Genomic DNA, 24076 nt, shown 5'->3' with positions numbered 1-24076 from the left:
ACTTCATTTTTAGCTGGGTACAGTGGCACATGCCTGTAATCCCAGCACTCTGTGAGGCTGAGGCAGGAGGTTCATAGCTTCAAGCCTACTATGAGCAACTTAGCAAAATTCTGTCTCAAAATAAAAAATTACAAAGGGTAGAGAATGTAGTTCAATGTCAAGGCCCTGGGTTCAGTCCATAGTTAAATGCCTCACCCTTTGCCTTTATATATAGTCATTTTAAACTCTTTTTTTTTTTGCATCAGGAATTGAACTCAGGACCCTGTGCTTGCGAGGCAGGCGGAACCACTGAGCTAAATCCCCGGCCCTGAAAACAGTATTATTCTTAACAGTCAAAATGTGAAAAGCAGCTAGATATCCTTCAAGAATAGGTTAATAAATAGCCGGGGATTTAGCTTAGTGGTTCTGCCTGCCTCGAGAGTGCAAGGTCCTGAGTTTGATCCCTGGTACTGAAAAAAAAAAAAGAGGAAAACACTGCTTTCAGTGTTTTTGTATGTATCTCTTAGTATCCATGTGTATATTTATTTTGGGTATGTGCCTTGGAATGAGATTGTTGGGCCATGATGTTTAGCCGTAATAGTCAATGCCCACATTGCTACTTACACGTGATAAAAATCTCTGCATGGTTTCTGTTGCACTTGTTCTGTAAATTTGTACTTAATTGGTGCATGTGCATTCAGGGCCCCCCGTCTCCATACTGGATTATATCTATTTCACAGCAGTAAAGAGGTGTGCTTGCGTGCTTTAGTGCGCAGTGTGTCTCCATCACTCACTTTCTCTCCCTCTCCACCTCAGTGTGCATCAGTACTTCCTGGAGATTCCTTTTTGTCGCTTCTGCTGTTTGCTAACAGACTTTTTCCTGATTTGCTTCTAGTACCGTGTTTTTAGAAAGCTTTTTGTTTTTATATCGGGGATCGAACTCAGGGCCTCCCACTTGCCAGGCAGGCATGGTGCCCCGTCTGCTGCACTCTTAACTGTACACAGTCTGCTGTTAAAACCTGTGGAATTCTTAATTTAAGTTACTATATTTTTAGTTCTGACCTTTCATTTGGTTCTCATTTGAGTTTCAGTTTTCTGATAAAGTTCTCATTGTTTTCATTCATGGTTATTTTAAAAACAGAGGTCTGGTAATTTTATTATTTCAATATCTTGTTTCCCTTTGGACAAATTTCCATTTATGTGGATTTTTCTTAATTTTACAATCATATTTTGTTTTCTGTCTTTTTTGTTCACCGAGAGGGGAGTGCAGGGCCTCTTAAACATTAAAATCAATATTTTTCTTTTGCTCAATTTGAAAGTTTTTTTTTGTGGAACTGGAGATCGAACTCAGGACCTTGCACTTGCGAGGCAGGCATGGCGCCACTGAGCTAAATCCCTGGCCCCAGATTATTTTGTTTTGAGAAAAATATATTTAAATAATACTACCAAAAATGAAAAGTACTAACATCTGTTCATCTAAGAACTTAAAATGTGAAAATGATTATGATTATTTGAGGACTGTTTCAGATACTGCTTTGTACTGTGTATGTAGCTAGTGATGCATTCTTTAAGATCACATACTTCACCCCAGTACTGTATATGTATTTGTTTTTCTCTTCTGAGACTTACTTTCTTGTTTGTTTTGAGACAGGATTTTGCTGTGTATTCTAGGTTGGCCTTGAACTCACTGTGTACCCTAGGCTGGCCTTAAACTTGGGGCGATCCTCCTGCCTCAGCCTCCGGAGTGATGGGATTATGGGTGTGTGATACCACGCCTGGCCTCAGAGTTAATATTTTTTATTTTTATTTATTTATTTTGGTACCAGGGATCGAACTCTGGACCTTGAGCTTGTGAGGTGGGTGCCGGAACAACTGAGCTAAATCCCCAGCCCTATATTTTATTTTATTTTATTTTTTTTGGTACCAGGGATTGAACTCTGGTCCTTGTGCTTGCAAAGCAGGCGATGAAACCACTGAGCTAAATCCCCGGCCCCTCCAGCTCTATACTTTTTAAAGTTATATCCTTTTTGAGTTTTGTTACTTTACCCTACTCATGGTAACCCAGTTAACTTAGACTATGATTTCCACAAATGCAGATCCAATGTACCTCTTCTCATGTCCTTTAAAGACACTGTAAGTGGAAATACCCAGCTGGTGGGGTGGGGCGGGCCACTCTTGGAATCCCAGCAGCCTGGAGCTGAGGCAGGAGTGTATTGCTAGTCGAGGGCCACCTGGGCAACATGGTGAAACTCTTTGTCTCTGTCTCCAAAAACAGGAGAAATACCAAGCACGGGTTAGCAGTATGTAGCAAGGAACTTGCTAGAATGCCCGTTTTGTTGTGCTTATGTTTCAGGCGGATTCGGTGGTTTTGGTGTCACAGTCCAGGCAGAGGACGTGCAGACGGAAGTACCCAGCTTACGGTAGGAGCAGCACTGGCCGCCGGGAGTTATCTTCCGGAAACGAGTCTTCATGCTCTGCAAGACATGTGAGTAGAATAAAATGTTCAGGGTAATCCTAAGCGCTGAACTTGTCTTAAGTCTTCAAATCTACCCCAAATATATGTGAAAATAGAGTATTCTCCCAAAATTCAAATGAAGTCCCATGACCGGAGCTGGGAGAGGGAGTGAGGTCTTGCTGTGCTGCGTAGCCTGCCTGGCCTTGAGCTGCTCGGCAGCAGTGACCCTGCTGCCTCCTTCCTGAGTGGCTGGGCCTGTCCACACGCGGCAGCTTTGTTGAGGTGTTCTGCCCCGTACACGGATGTGATCTGGTAGTTTTGGTGTATGACGGAATTGTGTTGTCCTCATTAGCATTTAATTCCTAAACACTTTAATCACCCCTAAAAGGAACCCTGTGCTACTTTACAGTCACTTCACATTTCCTACCTCTTCCCCGCCCTCAGCAACTACAAATACACTTTCTGTACATCTGCTTATTCTGGACATTTTCATATAAATGAAATCATACATACAGTCTGATTTTGTGACTGATTTCTTTTGTGCAGCATTATGTTTTAAGGGCTGTGTGTAGCATGTATCAGTGTTCTTAGTTATTGGCTGATAGTGTGTAATTGTAAGGAAATTTACCACATTTGTTTATCCATTTATCAGATAAGAGATAATTATATATTTCCATTTTGGGGCTATTATGAATAGTGTTACTTATCAACATTCATGTTCAAGTTTTTAGTTGGACTTACGTTTTCAGCTCTTTTGTGTGTAGATACCTAGCATTTGATTTGCTGGTTTGCATGACAACTCTTTAACCTTTTGAGGACTTACCCGACTTTCCAAAGTGGCTGTACCATTTTACATTTCCACCAACAGTGTTTCAGATTCTCTTCATCCTCCTATTTGTTATTGTCTTAGTTTCTTTCTCATTGCTGGGACAAAATACCTGACAACCACAAGTTAAAGGAGCGTTTCATTTTGGCTCACAATCTGTAGAGGTTTCATTCCATAGTCAGCTGGGTCCAAGGCAGGGTGGCATGGCAGAGGGGCCTGGCAGAGGAGAACAGTTCATGGCCTGGCAGGCAGGAAGCAGCAAGCTTTCCTTTTTTATTCCATCCAGGCCACAAGCCTTTTGTTTACTGCTACCCACATCCAGGTTGAGTCTGGGCTCTTCAATGAGTCCATCACCCACACCCAGAACTGTACTAAACCAGTCAGTGGACTAATCCATTTTCACATACCCATGATCCAGTCATTCCCCAAAGCCCCACCTATGAGCACATGAGGCTTTGGTGGACATCTAGATAGATATAAGCCATATCAGTTGCCTGTCTTTTTTTTTTTGGTACCTGGGATCAAACTCAGGACCTTGTGCTTGCTAGGCAGGGCGTACTGGCCTGCCTGTGCTTTTTATTTAAGCTATTACCCTAGTGCAGTAGTAGCGAACCTGTGGCACACAAGCTGCAATCAGCTGCTTGTATCATTGAAAGCTCTAAAAGGTTCGCCGTCACTGCCCTAATGAGTGCTAAGTGCCATCTTGCGGTTTGAACTTGCATTTCCGTAATGATTAATAAAGTTGAACATATTTTCACGTGCTTATTTAACATTAGTATATTTTTGGAGAAATATCTATTCAAATCTGTGGTCCAAGTTTGAATTTGGATTTTTGTCTTTTTATTTTAACAAATGTTCTTTATTTAGTCTAGGTATAAGTCCTTGATCGGATACTTCTAAATATTTTCTCCAGTTCTGTGGGAAATCTTTTCACTTCTTTGATATTTTCCTTTGAGCCTCAAAGTTTAAATTTGATGTACTTTTACTGCTGTATCCAAGACATCTTTGTTCTGTGTGCTTGACTTTTAATGATCATAAGATACTGGTCTTCATTTTGACTTATTTTGCAAAATCAGTATTTTTGGGAAGAGTGGTTAAAATTTAACATTAGAATGTTAGTATTTTTGATTCAGTAATGTTCTGAGGAATGAATTGCTCTATATGGCTGAACAGCTCACTTGATTCCTTTATAAAGCATTAGGATAGTAGTTAAGCATGGGGTTAGAGTTAGAACACAAATTCTTGTATGTAGGCGCGTTTCTTAGTCTTTCTGTGCCTGTGTAGTAGTATGTCCCACAGTGATGTCGTGAGAAGCAGTTTAGTTAATGTACAGTTTGAAACAGTGCCTAATATGCAGTGATGTTAGCAGCTACTATTAACATCAAAACTCTTCATTGTGATTATTTTGTTCTATGTAATTGAACTGTTTTTGCATTATTTATTTATAGTGTTCTAGACGTATTTTAACACTTAATGATTTTGTGTAATTTATGATAAACCTACCAGCCCTTTGGAGTAGTACAGAGTACTTATTACCTCTCACCATTTCCTGTATTCTATAATTTAAACTGGGGCTCTGAATGCTGGAGCTCCTTACCTTAAAGCACAGTCTCATCCATGGAGTTGTGCTTTAATATCAGCCCCTCTGGGTCAGACAGTGGGGGTTAGATAGCTCGGTGGGAAGCCACTGCTTTACAGACACTCTTTATTAGTCAGGTGTCTGGTTCCTCACACCTTCCAGGTGCTCCCAGCAGATGAGAGTGCCCACACTTGAGTTATTCTGCATCAGTGCCATTGGGCACTTCTCAAAGCATTTCTTCACATCAGCCATTGAAGATGTTTTCTGCGGTAGACTTTGTGTTGGGATTTGAAGTTGAGCACTGTAAAAGGGATTCATCTTGATGTGAATGAAATCCCTTGTGTGTATTTCTAAAATCCCTAGCCAACCAGGGCAGAGGTTTCAACTGCTCTTCCTACACTGACTGTTAGCATGTAGTCATCATTTTCCTTTTTCCTCCCTCCCTTTCTGATTTTTTACGAGGCATCCAAATTTTTTCTCATCTCTACATTCTATTTAAGGCATGTTTTCATTTCAAGCTTAAAACCCAAGACAAAATGATTACTCTGCTCATCATTTGACTTGTAGATTTAATGGAAAGAGCACTAAATTTAGAGTAGAAACCTGGTCTTTGTTGACTCTTGATCAACTTGCTGTCTCGGATTTTTAAAATCTCTGAGCCTTTTACTGTCTTTGAAGAACGGACATTATCATTGTCCTTATAGGGTCATTGTACAAATTTAGTACAAATTTCCATGAAACTTAATTGGAAAATAGCTTATATGTAACATACACCATCATTTACAGAAACATCTTTGGTTTGTTTTAACTGATGCTACACACAGCCCACACTTCTAGTAGCCTAACATGTGCTTCCCCTTATAAATGAGGAGAATGAAACCTGTGAAAGGTCTGTGTGGAATTGAAAAGGCTGGAGGCTGAATCACAAGCTCGTGGTCCGTCTTTCTAGGGTAACACTATTTCCTCTCAGGTCTGTCTCCATATGATGTGGTTATGTATGATTTTCTTTTCGATCTCAGGTATTTTCTGTTATCTCTATGCTCTTTGATGTTTTTCTTTTTCTCTGGGTGCATCTCTAAAGATTTTATAGCTTCCAGTATATGATTTAAGGAATTGAATAATAATCAGGCTGGCTAGTAACATTGTTTGGAATGAAGGTTATAGGCTTTGGGTTCAGTAGGAAGTGGTACCCTAGTGAGTACAGTACATAGTTTGAGAATAACTATTGCTTTATTCCTGTCCCGTCCCCTGAAATTCTTTGAGTTTGTCTAATATTGTAGATAGTGAGAAGGCTGCCTTTAGGAGGTATAGGACTCATTTATAAGATCGTTCCTAAGGGGTTAGTGTGGTTAATAGGATTATGAGTATCAGCACGGAAATACATGAATTAGGGTGATTATTATTCAAGGCTATACAAAAATCATAGGACAAATGTATATAACAACTGCCGTAAAGGGCCAGGCTGGGTGTGGTGGTGCACACCTGTAATTTCAGCACTCTGGGAGGAGGAGCCAGGAGGTTTGCAAGTTCAAATCCAACCTGGGCAATGTAATGAAACCATCTTAAAATAAATAATAAAAGGTCCGGGGCTGTAGCTCAGTGTGAAAGCCCTGGGTTCATTCCCCATTACCACCAAAGTGGGAGAGGTCAAGCCAGAAACACATTTCATTATGCTAGGCACGCTGGCACACTGTCCTGAAAGTTTTACGTGTTGTATGACTTTATCCTTCCAGCAGGTACTTCTGCTGCTGCTTTTACAAATGAGGAAACTGAGGCAGCAGTGTGAGATTTAGGTACGCTTCCCACATTGGTATACCATGACCTCCGAGCACAGCCTCTGTCTTCCTGAAGTATCGATTCATTTGAAGATCCTAGTTTCTAAAGTATCATTCTCCAAGCTTTGCTTGGCACTAGGTGTGTGTATTGTCACTTGTGTTTCATCGCTTCTATGACTTCTCAGCTGGCAGACCTAGAGACTAAATATGTATGCACATATTGTGTGTGCGCACATGTTTATTCCTGCTATCTGTGCCTGTCACTATGACTTCACATTGATCCTCCGATTTTGATCTGCTACTGTGAAGTTTAAGCCTTATCTCTTTTGTACTTCCCTTTCTGATGGAGAGAAACCTATCTTGTGTTACCCATAGAATACTTGCTCAATTCTAGCATACACAGAATGTAAGTTCAAATCTGCTTCTCCATATCTCTAGGGCAAAGACCCTGCTATCTAGCATTGATTTGCCTTTCCTTTCCCCTCTCCTCTTTCCCTTTCCCCTTTGTCTTTTCTCTTCCCCCTTTCCCTTTTCCTCTTCCTTTTCTTCTTTTCCTTCTTTCTTTTTTGCTTTCTTTTTAGACAGGGTTTTGCTGTGTAGGCCAGGCTGGCCTCAAACTGGTGGTGGTCCTGCCTCAGCCTCTTGAGTGCTGAGGTGACAGGCCTGTGCAACCATGCCTGATGGGCTATTTTCTTCTTTCTTTCTTGTACTGAGTATAAAAAGTAATTTTAAGGTAATTTTAGGTTTTCATACAAATTGCTTGGAAACTATAAAGTACAATCCCCGGGCACTGTTTCTCCTGTTACTGACATCTCAAGTTGGTGTGGGATGTTTGCTCTGACTGTTAAACCAGTCTTGATAACATTATTTTTAACTGAATTCTACAGTTTGCATTTAAGGGTTATTGTTGGTATTGTGTAGTCCTGTGAATTTTGTCAAGATGTTAGATACCCTGAAAATTATTTATTTATTACAATTTTTTTTGAGATGACATCTTGCTGTGTAGTTCAGGCTGTCCTTGGACTTGTGATTCTTCTGCCTCAGCCTCTCCTGGTGCTGGAATCATAGGTAGGCACCACCTTGCCTGACTTGGTACAGAATAATTTCACTGCCTTAAAAAGGCTCACTGCTGCCCTTCATCCCTTTAGCCCTCCCTCTGAGTGTCTGCTAATTATTGGTCTTTCATGGTTTCCGCAGATTTCACTTCTGCAGAATGTCATAGTTGGAATACAGTGTGTAGCCTTTACAGATTGACTTCTTCTACAGAGGAATATGCATTTAAGGTTCTTCCTTGTCTTTTTGTGGGGTGGTAACTTGTTATTATCACTGAATAATATTTCATGCTGTGGATGTGGTGCAGTTTGTTCATCCGTTTACCTAGAAAAGGGCTTTTTTTTTTGCTATTGAGGATTGAATTCAGGATCTTGCGCTTGCCAGGCAGGTGCAGTGCCACTGAGTTATATTCCCGGCCCAAGAAAGGCATCTTAATTACTTCCTGGCTTTGGTAATTACTGCTGTGCACATTTGTATATAGCCTTTTTAAAAACAGTAAACTTGTTTTTCCAAATAGTTTTAGGTTCATAGCCAAATTGAGCTTTAAAGTACAGAGTATCCCCTTTGCATTCTGAACCCCACACCAGTCCCTTGCTGTTTGTGGGCTGCACTGGAGTGGGGCGGTTGTTGGCATTGGAGATCCTGCATTGCTGCATCATTATCCCTCATGTCCTCTGCTTCTGTCCACTCTCATGCAGTCTGGTCTGGACAAAGGTGGATGATGTGTTCACTATCAGGGATACACCGACCACCTGACTGAGGGTACAACGAGAAAAAGAATAAGACAAAGGTTTCTACATAAAAGGGGGGTCCAGGATGGTCAGAATGCTTGCAAGGCTAAGACTATGAGGCTCTGAATATGCCACTATTTATTGATTACACACATTGCAGGGGGCTTAAAGACAGGTGTAAGGAACAGTGCCTAAGGCACTGACGAGAGCTAGGCTTGTAGAAAGAGGAGCAGTGCATTCCTCTGAAAAGCAGGTTGTGGTTAACAAGTAATCTGTTTGCTCTCTTTAGCTAACGTTCATTCTGGGAGAATGGCTGCAATAGGAGTCAGAGTCCTCAGTTACAATGTTATCTTGCTATCAGAGTAGCACAGTGTCACCGACCACTGAGTCCTCAACTGTGACTGTTGGCATAGTCGACATGCCAGCTGAAGGTTCATTTAGAAAGACACGTAGGCCTAGGACAGACTCACAATTTAATCAATAGCTAATTCATAAGCCAGTTCAATAATATTCATAGCCTGCTTTTTGCAGATTCCAGCTGGTCCCTAACAGTTCACCGTGATGGTACCATCGCATCGGGAGGAGTTTCGCTGTCCCACACATGCTCTGTGCTCCACCTGTTTGTTCCTTCCTCTCCCCTCCTCTGATGATTACAGATGTTTTACTGTCTCCATTGATTTGCCTTTTCCAAATGTCATGTTGCTGGAGTCTCATATACTTGCAGTGTCATATAGCTTGTGGCCTTTTTAGATGACATCTTCTGTTCAGTAATACGCATTTATGCATCCTTTGTATTGTCTCATAGCTTGGTAGCTGGTTTCTTTTTAACACGTTATACTATTCCATTGTCTGAATGCAACAGTTTTTCCATTTGCCTACTGGAGGATAGCTTGGTTGCTTCTCAGTTTTGGTATTTAAGAATAAAGTTGGTAAACATCTGTGTGCTGGTTTTTTAATGGATATAATCTTGCAGCTCTTTTGGGCCAAATCAAGGAGTGTGATTGCTGGGTTGTATGATAAGCATCTGTTTAGCTTTGTAAGATACTGCCAGATTGTCTTCCAGAGTGGCTATACCATTTTCATTCCCAACAGCTATCACTGATAGTTCATGTTGACCCATATCCTTGTTAAGATGTCAGTTCTTCACGGCATCATCTTGTGTATTCAGCAAAGTCCTGATTTAAAACCCAGCAAGTTATTTTTGTGGCTATCAAGTGATTTTTAAACTGTATGTAGAGGAAAAAGACCCAGAATAACTAACATAACACTGAAGAACAAATTTGAAAGACTCACCACTACCTGGCGTTAATAGTTCCTAGAAATCTGCAGTTTTCAAGACAGTAATTTTGGTGGAAGAATAGGTAAATAGATCAGTGAAACAAGGCACAATCCAGAAACAGACTGATACAAATCTACTCAAGTGAACTTTGGCAAAGGAGCAAAGATAACTCTTGACAAAGCCTAGTTCTTGTGAATGATCTTGACATAACTGGATATCCACTTTCAAAAAAAGTGGATCTCCACATCAGTCTTTCACAAAAATTTAAAATAAAAAGATTTGGAAACGTGTAAATGTACAGTACAAACTGGGTAACTTCTAGACAATAACTAAGCATAAAATCTATGTGTTTTGGCTGTGATAATGGCTTTTTAGAGAAAAAAGACATTAAAGATATACGAAGTACTCTTAAAAACTCAGCAATAAGGAAACAACCCAGTTTCAGAATGAAAAAAATATCTAAGAGACATCTCATAAAAAAAGATGTAAATACAGTATTGCAAATAATTTATGAAAAGATAATCGTCATTATATGTTGCAGGGAATTGAAAAGTAAAACAACAGGTGTAACCATTACACACTTGTTAGAACAGCTACAGTCTAAAACCCTGAGAATATCCACATTGACTTTTATTAATGTCATCCAGAGAATGGCCTTTTATATCGCTGTCTTCCTAATAATGACAGTGTTAAATTTCTATGTTGATGGGTGCCTAGGTAAGAATATGGATATAGTAAAGAAGTTGGCCTTTTGTTTTAAGTTTATCTGATCATATTTTTATTAACTAATTACAACAGTTATTTCTTAGATGTAATATTTTTTGGGATGACTGTGTTTAGCTTCTTCTTTCTTTCTTTCTTTTTTTGACATGTTATTTCACTTACGAGAATAAGATTTTTTTGCCCCCTCACAAATTAGGAGACCTCCTGTGACCAAAGTGAAGGTTCTTGTTCTTCAGAAGAAGATGAATGGAAGAGTGATAGAAAAAGTGAAAGTTACAGTGAAAGTTCAAGGTATCTTTTTGTTTTGCTTATTTTAGGCATTTTAGTCATAATCTTGGATGAAACTGTATTTGAACAACACTCCGTACGTAATCTTAAGAGTTTGCAAATGTGGAACAAATCAACATTCAGTTTTCAATATATGTAAAAGGTGAAGAAGAGGCTGAGATGTAACTCAGTGGGAGAGAGCTTGCTTTGCATCTATGAGGTCCTGGGTTTGAATCCCAGCACTGTTTATAAAGGTTTTGCTGGGTGCAGTGGCACATGCCTGTAATCTTAGCTATGCAGGAGGATAGAAAGTGTGAGAGTAGCCTGAACATTTAATGGATCTTATCTCAAAATTAAAAAGAAAAAGAATTAAAGGTGTAGCTCAGTGGTAGAGTCTTCTGGTTTGAATCACCACTACCTCATGAGGTAGGAATGTGTTTGAATATATTGCATTAACGGCTGTTCCTATAGAAATATTCTGAGGATTTTTAGTTGACTATCATTTGACTTGGCAGTGTTAACTAATTTAGTCTCGGGCTACATTTAAAAAGAGGACTATCTAATGTGTGGTAAAGCCACTAGAATATTTAATTGTATTGCATGAGTTACCTTTTCTTTAGGTTTGGGGATCCACATTTTATCGGATCAGAATGTCAGCCTCTGTTTCTCATCTTGGTAAATGCCACTTTCTGACTCAAGGCAGAAAGTTGAATATTACTGTAATCTTTTTTTCTGTCCAGGCTGTCCATAATCATGTCTAGAAAATTCTGTCACCTAAATATCACTTAGACCATCTTAGTTTGGTTGCCTGTTTTCATTGATATTCTCTTGGTCCAAACCACAGTCATATACTCTCTGCTTTCCTTCTTGTCTTCTTTTGCTCCATTATGATTAGGAACTGGAACAGTGCTTTAGAACATAGGTATCTTCATTTTTCTTTTTAAAGTTTTCTTTTAAATGTGATAAAACACATAACATAAAAACAACATCTCAACCATTTCAAGTGTACAAGTCAGTAGTGTTAAGGGCATTCATTTTGTTTTGCAGTCTTCAGAGCCCTGTTTATCTTGCAGAACCGAAACTCTATACCTGTTAAACAATTCCTCCCCTCTCTCCCTAGCACCTGGCAGCCACTATTGTGCTTTCTCTCATCTGTACTGTCTTTTATTTCAACTTTTCTTGATTTTATATATAAAGCAAATGTTCTTACAGGGTTTTTGTTTTTTGGTACTGGGAATTTAGCCCAGGATTATTGCTCTGAGATATGTCCCCAGCCCTTATTTTTTATTTTTTATTTTTTATTTTGAGACAGGGTCTCACTAAGTTGCCCAGGCGAGGCTCAAACTCAGGATCTTCCTGCCTTAGCCTCTCAGAGTGCAGGGATTATGGGCATGTGCCACCACACCTAGCTTCTTGCAGGATTTATAAGAAGCTATTTTATAATAAGTATTTATACCTTTTAGAAATGTGTTTTTGTGTATTTGTTTTTTTGTGGGCTTTTTTGGTACTGGGGATAGAACTTAGGAGCTTGTGCTTGCGTGGCAGGCACCCGAACCACTGAGCTAAATCCCCAGCCCTGTGTATTTGTTTTTAGATGTCTTTTTTTTTTTTTTTGGGTACCGGGGATCGAATTCGGGACCTTGCACTTACGCAGCAGGCGCCGGAACCACTGAGCCAAATCCCTGCCCCTAGTGTATTTGTTTTTAAAGAGAATGAGAGGTATGGTTGAAGCTTGGCCAAAGAATGGCCCCAGTGGAGACCTTTATCATCCTTTTCTGTGTTTGGTGAAGTGAATTATGGGCCAGGGGTTAGTCCTTGATTTCTGGTTTTCTCTTTGATGCTGCTCTCTAGTCTTCTAGGGTGTGGCTAAGATTATTAGCTCCAGCTGCTTATTGGCATGGCTTTCCATTGCTGGTTCCCACGGTACCTCTCTCACACAGTCTCTTCCAGCCTGCTGGTGTGTGGCTTCTCTCAGGGTTTTGTATGATGTCTGCTGTTTCTGGAGCTTGAGCTTTAATTTTCTGGAAGGGGCTTGTTAGTTGGGTGTAGATGCTGTCTCCTGCTGGCTTTCACCTGTAGTGACTTTAGGAACAGAGATTTCTCTGCCTCATACCCATTCCTCATTTTCATTGCCAGTGAAGAGCTCTTTCTCTGCTCATGTCACGATCTTGGTCATTTCAGTCTTCTTCGGCAGCAAGGGTAGGATGTTAAAGTTAAATCTTATGGGTGCTCTCCTACTCTCTTGCTCTGTTCTTCCCTCTCCTCTCAGGGTTGTATGATGAACTTGCTATTAGTGCCTTAGATAACTTAGAACATTCTCCTTTTCCAGTGACTCCTCATCTCGATACTCTGATTGGACAGCTGATGCAGGCATCAATTTGCAGCCTCCTTTGAGAACATCATGTCGTCGACGAATTACCCGATTTTGTAGTAGTTCAGAGGATGAAATGTCGACTGAGAATTTATCTCCTCCAAAAAGACGGAGGAGAAAGAAAGAGAGTAAGCCTAAACAAGAGGTAAGAAAAAGGTGCATTTTAAAAAATAACATGTATCTACTCTTTCATAAAGGTGTTATTTGCCACATCAACTAAACAGAAATCTTTGAGAAATCAGAGCCAGCCAGCGTGCCTGCCCCACCCCTCCTTCCTCTCCTCCTTTGCTTTCTCTTTTCTCCCGGCTCCCTTCCTTTCCCCTTCCCTCCTTCTTCCTTTTCCCTTCTCTCCTGTCCTGTACTTTTTGTGGTGCTGGCAATGGAACCCATGACCATGCTAAGGGAGCGCTTTACCATGGACCGATTTCCCCCTCCTCCCCACACTTATTTCCATATTTACAGTGTTATGTCAGCAGGAGTTAAATACAAAAAGTAAACTTATTTTGGGAGGGAGGGCAGGTGAGCTGCCTGGCTCTGATTTCTCAAAGATTTTTGGTTAGTTGTTATGGAAAGCGTATTCATGTGGCTTTTGGCTTCAGCCGTGCCACATATGTCTCTCCTGAGAGTTGGATGCTTGCATGTGCTTGTAACCTGGTAGCTGACTCTTCCTAGGGGTAGTGGTCTGACAGAGTAAGCCCGGATGCCTCCTAGGGCCTATACTTAGATGGTGCCATTGTTGCTTCTGCTTTATTGTGTATGTTAGGAGTGAGCCACAAAGTCTAGCCCATGCTCAAGAGTAGATTTCATCTACACCACTAGAAGGGGAGAGGAAGATTATCAAAGAATCGAAAGGCTTAAAACCTCAAATCAAGAAGAGATTCCTTGTGATTATTAGCCTGTGATCAAATTCAGAATGGAGTCTTGGTGTAGAACAAGCTGTGTGTGGAGGAAGATTTAGGTCGGAAATTAGCCGTCTAAAGTGGGATATAAGATGAAATGTCCTTAGAAATTCTGGAAGTAGTGCTAGGATAGTGCTAGTTTGATTTGCAGTGCCTTTAGAAGTGGTACACTGCTGTCTGTGTTCAGGAACTAAACATTGAGCTGTTTTAAAAAGTGATTATTAGATGGTTGTGCCAAAAAATAGTCATTCTGAGTGCTGAAGTTTCCTTGTTTTTCAAATAGTGCATGTTGCCTCTTTGTTTTCTACAAAGCTGTGTTCTCTTTTCCTTAATAGACTTTGCAGAGGATGAGTCCAGCAGAGCTTGAACATATGGAACATTTATATGAATTTCATCCTCCAGTGTGGATAACAGACACCACACTTCGAAAGTCCCCCTTTGTTCCTCAAATGGGTGATGAGGTGAGAGTGATAAATTGTAAAAGCATGAATAGGAAACATAAAATTTACATTGCTTGTGAGCTTTCTATTTCAAATGTTTACCTCCTTTTTGTAGGTCATCTATTTTCGACAAGGCCATGAAGCTTATATTGAAGCTGTCAAAAGAAATAACATTTATGAACTGAACCCTAACAAGGAGCCATGGAGAAAAATGGATCTTAGGGTAGGTTAATGGTACTATTAAGTTACTCAGTATTAGCACATATGTAGTTCAGTTATTGATAAATCCATTAAAAAGCCTATTAGAAGTATGGTTCATTACTCTGTCTCTTGCATTTTAAAAAATATTTTGCTCTTAGCTGCCAGCTCATAAGATCTGGTGAGATGGCTGGCCAGAAGGGTAGGTGGAATTCATTTGTTACTTGTTGGCGGGGTACAAATAAATATTAACAGTGTAGAGTCTCTCAGGAAGGCACTGTGTGGCAATCCATATTATTAATCTTAAAAATACTTGTACTCAGGCCAGGGATTTAGCTCAGTGGTGTTGCCACCTGCCTCGCAAGCGCAAGGTCCCAACTTCGATCCCTGGTACCAAAAAAAAAAGAAAAGAACTTCTACTCAAGACATTTTCAAAAAAAAAAAAAAAAAAATGCAAGTTTTAAAAGAAGATACAGAGATTGGAAGGAAGTTTTTTTTTTTTTTTTGGTACTGAGGATCGAACTCGGTACATTGCACTTGCATGGCAGGCACTGGAACCACTGAGCTAAATCCCTGGCCCTAAGGTGAAAAATTTTTAAATCGGTGGTTTTACTTCTGTGGAAGATGCAAGCAGAAATACTTGTACATTTATGAAGAAGGCAGTTCTATCTATTTATAAAACAAAAAAATTAGGGGAAAAAAAAATCCCAAGTACCTTATCAGTTGCTATGTAAAACCCACTTTGTAGTTGAGGTTTGTTAAATGAATGTTGGATACATTTTCATAATGTATTAAAACAGGTAAATTGGAATATGAAATTCCATTGTGATTATAATAGCAAGATTTTGTCATTGACTGTATTTGGAACCTAAAGACAAGCATCAAAATATCAATGGTGATTAACTGGACTAGCATTACGAGTATTTTTTATACTTTTACATATTGGGATACTTTTAGTAACTTAGAAAATATAAGAAATGATTTTAACAGAGATAATTGTCCTTCAAATTTGTACTTACTGGCCCTGTTTGAGTTTGACTTTACATTTTACTCACTACTGAGTTACCAAATTCATGAATTTGGTTTTTGCAAATTGCACACTTGCTGTGAATTACTTAGAACCTTTGAGTCTGTACTCCTGGGGCTTTCTGGTCATTCCTGAACATGTGCAGAATAGCAGGAAACTTGGATTGCCTGAGACCGTGTTCCTGTTCGTGGCTGAGTGGGACCGCTCCCTACCTTCTTTCTTGTATCACTTCTTATCTGCAGCCCAGTATCTGTTTCAAAGTCTGTTTAGTGCTATGTGTTGCTCATATTTGTGATGTTTTCACACTATCTTAATACTCCTAAGAAGGCTATGGTAGGCCTTATTAGGAGGAGGTAGTGTGAGACAGCTTACCTAGTTCAGGTATGAGTCGCAGTGCCATTAGATGTGAGTTTAGCGTTAATGAAGAAACATGCCTTTCATATTCATTGAGTAGGAACACATAGAAAGTTATGTGCTGATCACTTTATCCTGTAGGCACCCTGATCCAGTGTTCTAGCTTAGTTTTCTAGGCAACTGTGTAAACAGAACTGCTGTGAATGAGAGTGGACTGTATTCAGTGTTTTGGTATAATAATCCAATATAGTGTGTTTTTTCCTTGTTTTAAAAAACCCATACATAAAATTATATGTATTTATGAGGTATGTTTGTACATTGTGTGACATTGAAATCAGGGTAAATGTAACTCTCCTCAAACATGTACCATATCTTTGGGGTAAAAACATTCAAAATATTTCTTCTAGCTTTTTTGAAAGTTTGTTACTATTGCCATTCAACCTACCATGCAGTAGAAACCAGATTTTCATTCTCGTCTGTGACTAAGCAGTGCTGCTTCACCCTCTTCCCTTTGCCTGTCCCTGTCCCCTGCTCTCACCTGTCTGTGGTAACCACTGTTGTACTCTGAACGCCTCTGAGATGGGCTTGGTAACAGTCCACATGTGAATGAGGTTTTGTAGTATTACTGTGCCTGGCTTATTTCACTTAATGTAATGACATGCAGTTCTGTACATATGGTTGCAAATGACACTATTTCATCCTTTTTATTAAAAAAATTGATTTAATTTTGGGAGACAATACAGGCTGGCCTTGAACTTGCTATGTAGCCCAGGCTGGCCCAGAACTTGAGATTCCCCTGCCTCAGGTTCCTGAGTGCTTTTGCACCACATTTTCTTCACCCAGTCATCAGTTGATACATTGTTTCAGTTTCTTGGCTACTGCTAATATTGCTGGAGTAAACATGAGAGTACAAAATGTCTCTTGACCCTGATTCTATTACCTAGTACAGGAATTGTTGGATCATATAGTAGTTTCATTTTTAATTTGGAGGGGGAACTGCTGTACTGTTTCCATGATGACTATATCAACTTACATTCTCACCAGCCATATGTAAAATTCCCTTTTCTCTGCATCCGTGCCAGCACTTGTTATCTTCTGTTTTTGATAATAGACATTCTTACTGGGATGAGGTGACATCTCACTGTGGTTTTGGCTTGCATTTCCCTGATAGTGATGTTGAACGTCTTCCCATGTACCTCTTGGCCTTTTGTGTATCTTTTGAGAAATGTCTCTTCTGTTGCCTATTTTTAAATTGGATTGTTTTATTGGTGTTGAGTTGATTTGAGTTCCTTATGTATTTTGGATATTAGCTTCTTGTCAGATGTATAGTTTGCCATTGTTGTCTCCCATTTTGTAGATTCTCTCTACTCTGTTGTTTTCTTTGCAGTGCAAAAATGTTTTAGTTTCTTGTGATTTCATTTGTCTTTTTTCTATTGTTTCCTCTGCTTTTGCAAGTTGTGTTCAAGAAATCTGCCTTTTCTAGTGTCTTGAAGCATTACCCTTATTTTCTTTTGTGTTTGCATAGATTCAGGTCTTTCATTTAAATCTTTAATCTGTTTTAACTTGATTCCATATTTTAAGAGATTTTTAGGTCTGTTTTCTTTACTTTTTTAGTTTTTAATTCTTTTCGTTTGTTTGAGACAGGGTCTCACTCTGTAATTCAGGCTGGCCTTGGACGCATGGCAGTCCTTCTGCCTCAGCCTCCCGAGTGCTGGGATTACAAACGTGCGGTACCACATCTGGCTTGTTTTCATTTTTCTGCATGTGGCTATCTAATTTTTCTAGCAGCATTGAGGAGACTACCCTTTCTCCAATGCATGTTCTTAGCATCTTTATAAAAGCTGTTGGTTGAAGATACATGGGATTTATTTTGAGGTTCTCTATACTGTTTCATTGGTCAGTGCATCTGTTCATATGCCAGTACTATGCTATTTTGATTATTATAGCTTTGTTGTGTATCTTGAAATCAGTGTAATGGCTCCTACTTTGTTTTGGTTTTTCCTAGAGATTGCTTTGGTTCTTTAAGTTTTATTGTGGTTCCATGTGAGTTTTAGGGCTGTTTTTTTTTTTCTTGTTTAGTGAAGAATATCACTAGTACTTTGATAGGGATTACATTGAATCTGTAGAGCACTTTGTGTGGATATTTTAGCAGTATTGACTCCTCAAATCCATGAATGTGGAATAACTGCAATATTTTTGGAGTTCTCTTCAGTTTCTTTTATAAGTGTTCTTTCTTTTTCCTTGTAGAGATCTTTCACCTAGGTTTTTTCTTTTTGGTGGCTTTTGTAAACAAGATTGCTTTCTTCAGTAATCACATGGAGTCTTTGTTTAATGAGTGAATGGATGATGATCTGTTGTATCCCTGGTATCAAGGAAACAGATGGGGGAGGGTTGGTCAGCACAAACCTATTGATGGCCACTCCTCCCGGGTAGCGACTTGCCTCTTCACTGTACTAACCCTCAGTCTGACATGGGCTATAGGGTGTAGCAGATTTTCAACAGATACCACTTCTTGAAAGTGTTAAGCAGGAATTTAATCTTGAAGAATATTTATGAATAAGCAAAATGTGTATGTATTTGACTACATAATGTAAAATTATGTAAGTAAAATGTGTATAAAGAAAGCAAGAAGGAAATATGTCAGAATGTTAGTAGTGGTTGTCTTTAGATAGCAAGCAGATTGATTATTTACGTTTTCATTCTTATATTTTTGTGGTATATTTTCTTTTTTTTTTTGGTACTGGGGATCGAACTCGGGTCCTTGCGCTTGTGCAGCAGGCGGCAAAACCACTGAGCTAAATCCCCAGCCTTTTTGTGGTATATTTTCTAAAGTGAGTGTAGTGACTTTCTAAAGGGAGTATGTTTCTTATATTAAAACTGTATAGGGAGGTCCAGGGATTTAGCTCAGTGGTTCTGCCACCTGTCTCGCAAGCACAAGGACCTGAGTTCGATCCCCAGTACCAAAAACAAAACGGAACAAAACAAAAAAACAATTGTGTAAGGGCTGGGGATGTAGCTCAGTGGCGCTGCACCTGCCTGGCAAGTGCAAGGTCCTGGGTTCGATCTTTGGTACCAAAGCAAAACAACTGTACAAAGTATCTGTTGTCATTATGAAGATTAGCAAAATCATGTAATTGATGACAAAATAAACTTATTGTTGATTTGGAAAATTATGAGTTTGCTTTAATTAGGCAGTAAGTGGAGAATTACAATATTAAGGAAATCTTCATCTGTTTAAGGATCAAGAATTGGTCAAAATAGTTGGAATACGGTACGAAGTTGGGCCCCCTACACTCTGTTGCCTTAAACTAGCGTTTATAGATCCTGCGACTGGAAGACTAATGGATAAATCTTTCTCTATTAGGTATGTATTATTTTTTAATGTAATTACTTAAATTTAGATTTTACCATCTTGCTGACTAGAGCATGCCCCTCCTCTTTAGCAGTGCGCTGTGGGCAGCCAAAGATGCAGGTCAGGCTTTTGGGATGAGGTCATAATGTAGGCCTGTCAAGCAGTAGTAAGACAGGGTTGGGGAGGTTGTTTGTGTGTTTATTTTAGCTTGAATTTGGGAATAAATGATGTGTTGTGCTATGTCAGTGGCTGTCCATTATGATAGCCGCTAATCACATGTGGCTTTTGAGCACTTGGAATGTGGCTGATTTGCATCGAGTATGTTGTAAGTGTACATATTCCATCTTGAAGGCTTGGAATGAAGAAAAAGAATGAAAAATACCTTTTTACATATTGTAATATTTAGGATATATTTAGTTAAATAAAATACATTGCTTTTTACCTTTTTGAAGTATGACTAGTTAAAAATTTAAATTTTTTTTATCTCACTATTTCTTTTGGATAATGTTGCCTATTCTCTAGGCAGTGTAATAATTTTTTATTTTTGTTTAGATACCACGATATGCCGGATGTTATTGATTTTCTTGTATTGCGTCAGTTTTATGATGAAGCAAGACAGAGAAATTGGCAGTCTTGTAAGTCTATCCTTACTTTTATATGTAGCCTTAAAAATTAGTCTTTCACTTTACTGAGCTCTCTCTTTGATTGTAGCTCTCTTAATTATGGTGTATATAAACATGTAAACTCTTGAAGGAAACATAAGTGACCTACAGTTATATTTTGCTTATGCCTTGTTACTAATTGGCCCTGGTCGTATGTAGACTTTTTAACTAAGCAGTTATTCATCTGTCCTTAATGCCCTTTTTCTCATCCAAAAAAGGTTATTTTTACCCATTGAGATAGGCTAGAGTAGACTTACTATGTCTTTTTAGACTTCCCCATATTACATTATATATAATTGTCATTACCATAACAGTGGTATAACTTACACTATTGTCCTAGGATCTAAAATGATCAGAAAGTTGAAAAATAATTTCCTATTTCACACTGCAAATGTTCTGGTATACCAGTGTATTTTATCTTTGACACAACCTAAAGTTGAGTAGAGTTACTTGGAAACTAGTCCTTTGAGAAATAAAAAAAAAGTTTGTATACATTTATGGTTTATAACCTTGCAATAGATATATGGGTTGGTAGAAAAAGGGTTGACCTCAGCCCAGGTACTCAGCGACTTGAGCATGATTTTGTGATGGTCACTGAAGGGTCCCTTATGCAGGACAGGACAGGATTGATAACTAAGGCTAACGAAGCAGCGTGAGGTAGCAGCTCCAGTCTGTGCCCCACAGGTGTGCATGTGTCACTCCAGCTGGAGTGCTACTGGCAGCTTATGTGTACGTGTAGAGGAGAGATTATTTTATGATACACAGTAGGGCCTTGGTTCACAAACTTAATTCTTTCTACAATTCTGGTTGCAGAATTTGTTCCAACCAGAATTGTGGAATTAATTCTGGGACCAGAATCATGGAAAGATTCTATTAAGTTTTACCCAGGCTTGTCCCCTAGTGTACACATTCGTAAATGATGTTAGGTCTTCATTAATCTTTCTAGTTTTTTCTACATTTTCCCACAGACTACAAGTAGGTAAATTATAGATAAGGGTGGTCTTTAAAATAGACTGTTCTTAATAGTAATGCCTATCTATTAATCAGGATTATTTTGGGGTTAGAAATAGAGGACATTTTTCTCAAGAAAATCATTTAGCCACTAAAAAACAATAGCCAAAAAACCAAAAGCCACTGGAATAATGTGAGAATTAACAAGTCCTACAGGCAAGTGTCAAGAACTTTTAAAGCTTTTATGCTGTTTAACTTTTCAGATGAGGTATTGGGAGCTCCCATTTTTACCAGTAATTTAAAACTTGAAATAGTTTAAAACCTAGTTCCTTACAGCTAACCTCTAGAGATGGATTTCCAGTTGCCGTGTGTAATTTAGTGGTTTTTGATTTTTCTGGCTGAGAAATTATTATGCCAGACTTTTTTATGTGTGTGTGTGCGCGCCAGACTTTTTACACTAAATCTTAATTCATTTTTTTTCTACCGTAAAATCTTAACCTTCTTGCCTGGAATCTGAGCAGTATGTTAGAGGAAGTTGCTTATTTTTATTTCTACAGTGTATTTTATTAATCCTATTCTCAGAAGGACAAAATGAGCTTAGAATATTTGAAAAATGTTGCACATTTCTAGGGTGGGCCTTAGCTGGATAGGTGATTTTCTTTGGTGGTTTTTTGTTTGTTTTCTGTTTTGGTACTGGGGATTGAACTCGGGACCTTGAGCTTGCAAGGCAGGCCTGGAACCACTGAGCTAAATCCCCGGCCCCTCTTTGGTGTTTATTTTGAAAACAGTGCAGTGGATGGTAAAGAAAAGGTACAGTTACAATAGTAGTCTGTCTTTTTCTACACTGAGAACATGTACTAATAAAAATTAAAAAGAAATTAAAAATCTCACATGGTCAAAAAATTTAAAAATGGGCTTATGTTATTTTTAAAAAGTAATCTTTTGTAATATATGTAAAACACAAAGGAAATGCAATTTATTTCAGTAGTTGAAATTTGGTACACTTGGAAAATATATTTAGAAATTTATATATCCTAAAACCATTTAAGTAAGTTGAATTATTTCTGCATTTTTATTGGTTTGTCTAGGCACCCTCCTAAGATCTACTTTCCTACTTTTATATTGTGCTGAGGCAGTAGAGTAAGTGGATATACTTCCACTTCCACAAATATTTACATTTTTTTGAGAATACTTTTAGACCGGTTTTTCGTTGGGTGCTTTTTAAGAATTAGAACATTAATTTATGTGGAATTATTTATATAGTAACAACTTTAACTATAGTCAAATCATCAGACTGGGGATTTAGCTCAGTGGTGCCACTGCTTGCCTCACAAATGCAAGGTCCCGAGTTTGATCCCCGGTACCAAAAAAAAAAAGTTACATAGTCAAATCATCATTCCTGTTAAAATTTTGTTTTATTCTTCAGGAAACTTTATATATTCCATAAGAATTGTAAAACATAATATTTTGGAGTGAGCTTTTAATTCCACTAAACAAAACATCATAAACCATTTTGCTGTATGTTAGCATATTGCATGGCTATTGGTCTTCAGTGTATTGATGAGTGCAACATACCATTTTTACATGTATTTTAGCACTGAAGATTGCTGAAGTGTGTGGAAGAATGGCTCATTTCAAAAATAAAATACACTACTTGGATTTCTTTTCTTCTCTATCATGGTTATTTTATAGCTGAAAAGTGTTAATAAATGTTAGCAAATGGATCCCTCAGACTTGATCATTTATCTTATAGGTGACAGATTCCGATCTATTATTGATGACGCTTGGTGGTTTGGAACAGTGTTAAGTCAAGAGCCCTATCAACCACAGTATCCTGATAGTCATTTCCAGTGTTACATTGTTAGGTTTGTATCAGATGAAGACTAACCATTTATAAATCATTTTTTATGTGTTAGGTTGTTGAATGACCTGTATGTTTCAGGTTAAATGTACTTTTTCTGTGATTAAGTATGTCAAGCTGACCTCCAGAATGTCTCTCAGACTTGTGTCTGTGAGTTTCCTATTCACTGAACTCCTGTTGTTCAGCTGCTGCTTGCTTGCTCCCTTGAGTCTGTTTCTGTAGCCTTCTAATATGTGTTTGTATATGTAATATTGTCATGGTCGTCTTTCAGGAGTAGGTAATATATCACTTACCTTCGAGAAAACCTTTACTTTTTATTGGCTAGGGAGTGAAAAAGCTTTGGCTGTGATATAAAGTTCACTTTGTAAAACCTTTTACTTTGGGTATGGGCTACTCAGGGTTTCTCATTTTTTTCTTAAATGTGACATACATTTTTACACTTTAAAAAAAACTCATGTATGCTTTAAAAATATTTAATGCTACTATTTATAACTTCATTGCATTTATTTGCTTTCATAATAGATGTCTTATTTTTATGTATAATTTGTTTTCATGAAAGGCTAACCAGCGTTTTGTTAACTGTTTTGTAAACAGGTGGGACAATACTGAAATTGAAAAACTTAGCCCATGGGACATGGAACCAATTCCTGAAAATGGTATATATTTATGAAATAGTGAAAATGTTTTATCTTTGTATAGTTTTTGATTTATTTTGCTAATGGACATAATATTGAGCACATTTGTGTTTTTTCATAAATGTATTCATATTATCACAGTAACTCAGAACTTTGCCAAGAGAAGACAACAGAATTATGTGTGTCTGTCTTAATTTACTTTTAGGAGGGCAGTACTAGGCCTTCACACTGAGCCACCACCCTCCTGTATTATTTTTTTCTGAGGCAGGGTCTCACTAAGTCACTGAGTTGTCCAGGCTGGGCTTGAACCTGCTTCAGCCTCCCAGAGTGCTGAGATTACAGGTTGTGCCATGTCTGTCTTACTTCCTCTTACTTTCAGATTTGCTTTCAAACAGCTTGATTCTAGCCGTTTTAGCAGTCTGCTAGCATTTCTCATGTAACCTTCCTGTGAACGCTTCCTGACCTCCTTCATGTAGCCCCCACTTCCTTTTTCTCATTCTTAGTCTGTTTTGCGCTGTTCTTCCTTCAAGGAAAAGATGTAACATGACTTCTGTCTGTGTTCTGCTTTCTGCCAACCTGTACTATAGTTCTGTGGATTTTCTGTCCTTTTCTGAAAGCCAGCCTTTCTTTCTTCCAGCATGTGGTGTCCTACTACTGCT

At 38.6% G+C, this 24076-nt stretch overlaps 1 protein-coding gene across 2 annotated transcripts in view; it reads left to right on the top strand.

Moving 5' to 3' along the window:
* Window positions 1-24076, top strand: part of Brwd1 (bromodomain and WD repeat domain containing 1) — a 148536-nt gene that overhangs the window by 87384 nt on the left and 37076 nt on the right. For both annotated transcript variants that reach the window (XM_021256241.2, XM_004842365.4), the window contains exons 21-29: window positions 2333-2464; window positions 10597-10691; window positions 12997-13183; window positions 14273-14398; window positions 14493-14600; window positions 19196-19320; window positions 19861-19943; window positions 22675-22786; window positions 23377-23438. In XM_021256241.2, the coding sequence (XP_021111900.2) occupies window positions 2333-2464; window positions 10597-10691; window positions 12997-13183; window positions 14273-14398; window positions 14493-14600; window positions 19196-19320; window positions 19861-19943; window positions 22675-22786; window positions 23377-23438 (1030 nt within the window). The remainder of the gene's footprint in view (window positions 1-2332; window positions 2465-10596; window positions 10692-12996; window positions 13184-14272; window positions 14399-14492; window positions 14601-19195; window positions 19321-19860; window positions 19944-22674; window positions 22787-23376; window positions 23439-24076) is intronic.

The sequence above is a fragment of the Heterocephalus glaber genome, unplaced genomic scaffold, assembly GCF_053883595.1.
Source record: "Heterocephalus glaber isolate CG9 unplaced genomic scaffold, H.glaber_assembly_v1.0 deba00000122, whole genome shotgun sequence".
Lineage (NCBI taxonomy): Eukaryota > Metazoa > Chordata > Mammalia > Rodentia > Bathyergidae > Heterocephalus > Heterocephalus glaber.
This window is presented reverse-complemented; position numbering and strand designations above follow the sequence as displayed.